The sequence below is a fragment of the Chaetodon trifascialis genome, chromosome 16 (assembly GCF_039877785.1).
Source record: "Chaetodon trifascialis isolate fChaTrf1 chromosome 16, fChaTrf1.hap1, whole genome shotgun sequence".
NCBI lineage: Eukaryota > Metazoa > Chordata > Actinopteri > Chaetodontiformes > Chaetodontidae > Chaetodon > Chaetodon trifascialis.
In genome coordinates, this window is record NC_092071.1 from 18,853,437 (window position 1) to 18,861,353 (window position 7,917).

General features: G+C 42.2%; 1 protein-coding gene across 3 annotated transcripts in view; it reads left to right on the plus strand.

Annotated features, from left to right (window-relative positions):
* The window catches only part of abr (ABR activator of RhoGEF and GTPase), a 114,173-nt gene that overhangs the window by 49,785 nt on the left and 56,471 nt on the right, over positions 1 to 7,917 (plus strand). For all 3 annotated transcript variants that reach the window (XM_070982432.1, XM_070982433.1, XM_070982434.1), the window contains 2 exons: positions 1,863 to 2,048; positions 7,540 to 7,647. In XM_070982432.1, coding sequence (XP_070838533.1) covers positions 1,863 to 2,048; positions 7,540 to 7,647 — 294 coding nt within the window. The remainder of the gene's footprint in view (positions 1 to 1,862; positions 2,049 to 7,539; positions 7,648 to 7,917) is intronic.

The following is a 7,917-nucleotide window of genomic DNA, read 5'->3' on the forward strand; positions in this document are numbered from 1 at the left end:
AGATACATGAAATGGTGTCAAGTCACACAGCAGCTACAGGACGAAACCTCCAGCGCTCAAACACAAGAAGCTGTCGTTAGGTGTCAGTCAGTGAGGTGTACAAAAGATTTCAGTTATACTTGCAGAAATCTGGTCTGTGTCTCAGTTCCTTTTTTTTTTTTCCAACACTCAGTGACGACACAGCAGTCCGGCCAATAAAAAGTTTTGTTCCTATCCTCCTTCACTTCCTCAGTCATTGAGTGAACGTGTAGAACACAGTGTGTGATCATACTCTTGTTTTTGCTTTCCTGCATTTTTTCATATTTGGCAGGTTTTAGTGTACGCTGCCATATTAAAGGCAAGCTAAGACTCAAACAAAAGTCACGAGCCGCTCATATGTTGGATGCAGTTTTGGTATTACGGTGGCTGATGTTGACGGCCAGAAGTTGTTTGTACACTTGGCAAACTGCAGCCTGATATGAACATCTGATGAGGTAATTCACGCCAAGGGCAGCAGACCAGTCCTTTGTATTTAGCCTCCTAACATACCACCACTGTGCACCAAAGAGACAGAGACCTCTCCTCTCCTCTCCTCTCCTCTCCTCTCCTCTCCTCTCCTCTCCTCTCCTCTCCTCTCCTCTCCTCTACTCCTCCTTGGTCATCAATATGTATTGACACGTCTCATCTCATGTGAACTTTTCTGCCTGACAACAGATCAGATGACATTGATATGAATATGGGCGGTAAGGTTTGAGGACATATGTTGAATCTCCCGTTTTCAGTAACGATCAATATCTGTAATGTCACACACAAACTTTGCTGTACTCAGCAAAGAATGAGCCATTTATAACACTTTATTAATAGAGCTATTTCCCATTAATCAGACAAGACATTAACATAAGCTATCATCTCAAAGTAGTTGGTTGTGTGATGGAGAGGTTCCACCCATCCACTGAAATAGAATTGAGTGTCTAGCTAATAGAAAGGAAAAGGCAATGACCCTCTGCAAATGAGCAATAAGACTGGAATCACCTGGAGCTGAGAATACACTGAAAATATCAGTTGTAGGAGAAGGCATAATATTATAGCCATAAGTCTTGGAAATTGGTGTGCAAAGTCCCTGATCTATCAACAACGGAAGAAGGAGCCTAAGCAAGATGAAGTTTATATAGCACAAAATTGCAATAAAAGTCATGTCTTTGACACTTTTCATATAAAGCAGGTCTAGACCATATTCTTTAATTTACAGAGACCCAGTGATTCCCCCATGAGCGAGCACTCTGCGGGCATCAAGTGTGTGTCTGCAGCCAATGTCGGTGCTTTTCACACAACCCCTGCAATGAGCAGGGGGACTGACTCATCACCACCCTGAGAGAGCTTTTGCTTCCATGACGTGAAAGCCTTCATGTTTTCACTGTAATTCAGCACCCCCCCGCCCCCTCCATCATGTCAACTCCACACATATCTATGATTAACTGAGTTGGTGTGCAATCTGGCTTGTCAGAAACTGCACAGGGGAGAAGAGAGTCACCCAATTGCAGAGCAGAGAGGCTAAGATTACATACTTCCTCACTGTGTGACACATAGTAAGATCAGATACTTTTTTTTTTTCGGGCACTGGCCCAACTAGGCCACTGATTGGCCAAATAATTTCCCCAAATTGTTCTTGTTATTAAAGCCTGCTCTTAAATTAGACACAACCTCAGTATGCCACGGTGAAATGCTTTATGTGACTTATTAAACAAACAGATATGGGTCAAGGAAAACGGTTATACAGTACTATTCAAAACTTTAGTGTAGTTAACCTTTGGAAAAGATGCTTAAGGTTGGTCCAAGTCAGCTGACTTGTATTCAGAGTCTGTCCCTTCTCTCTGTCCGTTCAGCCCATGCGACCCCTGAAAGCCACGGCCACGACCTCACAGCCCGTCCTGACCATCCAGCAGGTCGAGACCATCTTCTACAAAATCCAGGACATTTTTGAGATCCACAAGGAGTTCTATGACGCCCTCTTACCCAACATCCAGCAGTGGGATGAGAAGGTCACCGTGGGACATTTGTTCCAGAAGCTGGTGAGTCTGACGTGGAAAATTACAGTGTGGGTTTTTTTTTCCTCCCCCTCTCCATCAATTGCAGGGAACATATAAATGTGTTAAAAGGAGAATTGTCAGACTCTCACTATTTGTACTCATGAGTCACTTGTCTTAATTAGACTGTGTGTGCATCAGTGTGTGTGTGTCTGTGGTCTGAGTGCATCAGCTGTAATGTTGCAGTCTCAGATCTGTCGAGGCCGTCTTATTTGCACTGGATTACGTTGCTCTCAGTGCATCATTGTTATGTGTGTGGATGTGTCTGTGTATAGATGCAGGCTCCAGGCCTCAGTCCTCCTTCTGTGTTACATCACTGCATTGTCAGATTTGCAGTGGATGATGTCATTTGAACCAGGCTTCTCAGCACATAACATGCTGTAAGAGTGTGTGCATATACAGTGCCTGTGTGCCTTGATGTACTGTATTTCAGATACTCATTACAAGTGTTTGACATACTCTGGATGAGCTGATGCAACATGCTGTAATAGAGACTTTCAACTGAGATGGAAGAAACTGGACTTTTAGTAGGAAAAATGAGTCCTCATAAAAATTTCATTTACAGGATGATGCCCATGTCGTGTGTAAAATCCAGAGGCCGTCCAATAAAAATGGTTATCTTCAGTGGCCAATTTGAATGTCATTTACTGACAGCAGCAGTGCATCTCATTTGATTGGTCGTCAGTAAACCCTGGCACACTGTGTCCTGTTGGGTCACCATGAGTCCGTCCACTGTGGGCAGGCGCTCACACAATATTGCGGTTTCTAATTTTCCTGGACTGGAACCCAGACAGACTAAGACACTCCATTTAGAAAAGTGTCAGTGAACTGCTGCAAGCCTCTTCTACCTGACAGTAACAACAGGCTTTTTTACGCTAAAGCTGGGAGTGTCAGAGCACCACAGGAGATAGAGAACACAGGGATGATTGTATACAGTATATGAGCCATTAACTAGGTTCATTTTCATAGTGTTCAAATTCTCTTTTTTGCCACCCTGCTGTTCATAGTGTTATTGCTTTTACAGCCTCGGTTTGTGATAGAATTTCTAAAAGGTATTGGACAATAAATTCTTTATTACCTTCTCGAGCATCATCCCACAGCAATATGCGCTGTATCCAGTAGCTGTCTTAGATGAGTGCTGCTGTGGATTTCATGCTAAATTAGCAATTGATTAGCTGATTGAAAATATGGCCTATTATTATAAATTACAATGAAAACCTTCTTTTTAGCTGCTTCTTCTGTTTTAAAAGATATGATTGAGCTGTGGTATCAAACAATAGTATTGTTGAGCTTTGGAATATGCAGAGAATAGCATTTGCAGTTTTAGACATCTCTATTTATATTTTATGACAATAACCAGATAAATGTGAATAACTGATTTAGAATTAGTGGTTAAATATGTCCTGTCTTCAGCTGACGCCATGTTTTTCTTGCTAATGAGCTGTGAGTTAATCAGATGTCCTGTTACGAGAGATCTGGTGACATTTTGCCAAGTCATGAGCACACTGTTGTTTTGACTAGAGCACAAAAGTAAGCGTCATGCCAGCTCAGACAAATAAGCTTTTTAGAAACAAGACATCTATTTTGGTCTTCGAAAAATGGAAGTTACTCTATGAAGTTGCAAAATGTTTCTGGCTCAGTCTGTCTTGCCTGTAACTCAGTGTTTGTTTCAGCAAGCTGGCAGCTTTGATTTACAACCGGAAGTATTTTATGTGACGGATTAAAATAGTCTGTTCAGTGGACCAGATCTTTATTTAAATTTGAAATGTGTAACAGCATGCAGTAGACTGTCAGTCTGTCAGCTTACAGCTTGTGACCATATATCTGTGGACAAAATCAAGGTGTCACATTGTTTCTTCTCCAAAACAACGAAAAGCTTAGAAAGTCACCTGTTTATTTACACCCCAGTGACTCCGCTCCCGGTTCTAATCTGATGTATAGATACCACGACTCTGTTTGAAACTGGCTTTTCACCATTATGAGGAACCTGACGAAGATGTCTGTCATAGGCTCACATGGAACCGTGCAATCTGCCATGTTGACATCTTTCACTTTTGGTTTTCAAAATCAACAGATGGTTTCAGGTACATTTTGACATTCTAAAAAAACCAACACGTCAACCAGTTATTATTAGCAGTAGCACACTATGATTCAAAGGTTGTTACTTCCTGTTAATTCAGTGGGTATTTATGAAAAAGTAAATATCAATCTAATTTATTTTAAGTATATAAAATGATACAAGAAGACAGACACGATGTACTTCAGGATTGTTGATTATATAGTCTGAAAATGTGGACAAGCTTTGAGCACCAAACTGATGTAAAAGACTTCCCCTTAGCACTTGATGAAATAGCGTCTGGTTTTAGACTTTAGCAAGCGAAGCCAGCTTGCGACTAGTGAGCAAAAACAACTAAATCAGTGCTCATTATTTACTAGAATATTTAAGGAAAAAAAAAAAAAATTAATGAGCGATTCAAACATTCAGAGGGGGAAATGTGTTAGCATCTCAGGAAGATTGATTGAAAGTGCTTTAAGCTTATATTTAGTAGCAGAGGAAATGAACAGGGCTCTCGTGTAGAGATGTAATTCTTCTGGTAGCTTAAGTACTTCCTCTCATTCCCCCTCCTCTCTGTGGACCCCAGGAGTCGCACCACCAAGTGACACCTATTAGTGTAGTCATCAGCTCCCATCTGTGCTGCGTATATGTGCGTACATGAGCATGTTATGTGGCAGCTAAACATTTAGTCAGAGTGGCAGTGTGAGAGTACAGATGGCAGAGTAATTAGCTGGTCGACTCCCTACTGCTCAGCAGCATGGAGACCAGTGGAGCAACAGAGGACAGAGTTATAGACAGGCAGGATGTACAGTAAAAGCCAACTGCAGTTCCACGTTTTCTCACCTTTTTCATGTCTGAAGAAGGGCTCAGCTGCAGCCTGTGACTGCCAGGACTGCATTTGACCGACCATATTATCAGTGTCTCGGGAGGCAAGTGGGAAGGCTTTAACCTGCTGCAGTTGTGGCTCTGAAGAGCTTTTGGGCTAAAGATCATTTAAAGGCATTTCTGAGGACACCAACTGTATTTGTAATCCGTGTATTATGCTTTAGTGTTAAATGGATACATGCTTCGCCGTGGTAGTCTTTTTGGACATGCTATGGCGGCTTTATGGATGGCAGTGTTAGTTGGTCAGTCAGCTGGTCCACCGCTTTGTATCTGACTGAAGTATCTCAACAACTATTGGATGGATTGCCTTGAAATGTTACACAGACATTCATGCTCCCAAGAGGCTGAAGCCTGCTGACTGGTGGTTCTCTCACCTGTCCTCTAGTGCCTCATGAGGTTGGCTTTTTTTGGCTTTTAGTGAGATATGTCGATAACCACTGGATGAATGATGAACTGTAGCAACTTTGGTGATCCCTTAACCTTTCATCTGACTCCATTATCAGGTCAAAGCATACTTTTGTTCATGACCAGAAAAACAAATGATATTCCCATTATCCTCAATTGTACTATGTAAACTATGGTGTCGTCACACAGAGATGCTAGTCGTTGCACCATTTGAGAGTAGGTACTATGGTGAAATCTCCCTGCTTTGATTGCACACTGCAGTCATTTGTCACATGACATCTGCACAGATGACTGAAGTTTGAGTGTTAGAGATCAAGGGGAACAGCATTTTGGCAACAGGAACTATGGCCTATTGTAGACCACCGAGTGCAACACATACAGTTTTAGATTGTGGTGGTGGTTGGTTGTATGCCAGCGATGGATTGATTATTGACTGATATTCAGTTTGTATACTTTGTATACAAATGTTGAGTATTTGGCTTTATTCATTCTTTTACTAGATAGCTGTACTTTTTCATTCAGACAGGATTGTATCGTGTATGACAGGATTACCTGATTAATGTTGGTAATATTGTAAAAAGGCTGTCGCGAGGCTTAAATGTGTACAAAGAAGAGTGATTAGTTTCTTTTGGATCCTTGGAAATCCCATTGCCACCAAAACCCGTCTATGATACAGCTCCATTAAGTTCTGTTAGCTTTAGTGTCTCAAGGTTTTATGGCTGTGTTTGTCTTTGTTTTTCTCTTACTGATCAAAACAACGTGATTAGTGTTTAAACAGAGCCAGGCATCGTCTAACATAAATTAAAAATCACAGCAGAGGTTGGACTGCGTGCTGCGTGTTACAATCAGAGCAGTAAAATCCTGCAGAAGGTATTTCTGAAACTCACCAGCACTGTCCCCTCTGTCTCTTTCTCTTTCCTCCCTCCTTTCTTTCTTTCCCTCATCATCTTCTCCTTCCCACCTCCACGCTGTTGTTTTCCTACCCGCCACTTTGGCCTGTCATCTGGTCATTTGAAGTGCAGTGCTATGTTGAGTCCTGTGCTGCATTGGCGGACAGAGCTGGAGATGTTTCACATCGGTCACAGCGTGTCCAAGCAACACGATGAGCCAATGACATGATCGTGTCATTGTCCTCGGTTTGTACTTTCCAGCCAAGCTGCCAGGTCTTTGGAGATTCAGCGATCAGACATGGTGGTTTCTTCCTTCCATGCAGGGTTTTGGTTTGACATAGCAAAGCCTCCAATTATGAGGAGATGATATACAGACAGTGACGCTCGTTTGGCTGACTTCCTGTCAGTGCTTAGATGGCTGTAGCACGAAATAACTGCTGACTATTTGTTTTATTTTCTCCATCATCTGTTCCCGCGGAGAACATATTGATCAACACCACAATATGTGTCACATGAGGCTGGATGATTCCCTCATGTCTCTCTTGAGCCCAACTTCACGCTCCGAGGGGAAGTGGAAGGAGAGGAAATGAAAATAGAGGAGGACGGGGGTTAAGGACAAAAGTAACAACTCTTACTCATTCACTCTATTCAGCTGAATCCAATCTCATTGCTTTAATAGGGTGCAGTCAGCTCTTCAGCCCAGCCATTCAAGCAGAGCTGTAGCAGGATGCATATTCATGCACTGCTGGTCTGCAGCTTGTGTTACAATGCACATACAGTGCAGCAGAGAGGGGCTGTTAATGAAAGGGGCGAGGAAACAGAGAGCGAATCTGTTTCAATCTGGAAGACTGCACAGAGACACCAGTGGAGTGGCATTATGGGAATATGACTAGCCTGTGTGCATTGACAGTATGTGTGTAACGGTGTGTATGTGCGTCTGCTGATAGAGCAAAAGGGAGACTGCAGCACTCTTTTCAAACCTCCTGAGGGAAATAGAAATTAATTAATCTGCCAGAGCTGTATATGAATTTTAATATAATGGTATGACGTGCAGAAGTATGGAAGTGATATATGTATGCCAATGGATTTTGGTCTGCTGTCATAACAGATTTGTGCAGCGCTGCAACAGTAAATGAATTAGAGAGTAAACCAGTTGCTCATTGGCTCCTCAGTTTTGTTTGAACTCCAGCTTGTTTCTTCTGCTCCTTAATACATCTTATTTTCCTTTCACATGCCTCAGGCCAGCCAACTGGGAGTGTACAAAGCCTTTGTGGACAACTATAAGGTGGCGCTAGAGACAGCAGAGAAATGCAGCCAGGCCAACATCCAGTTCCAGAAGATATCTGAGGTAAATTCATCCTCTGAAGATGATCAGAGACTCCAGGAGCTGTTGCCTGGATGTGAGGAAGACATGTCCGAACAGCAAATCTATAGAAACTCTGTGCTTCTGTGTCTGTTTGTCATGTAATCAAAATTGCTGTGTGTTATATTTTAACGTCATTAAATCATCATTTTTAGACTCTAGCATTAAACACAACACACACGCACACTATTATTATGTTGATTAATCCTCTGCAGTGAAGTGAAGGCGAAAACAAATGCATATGGAACGACAGCA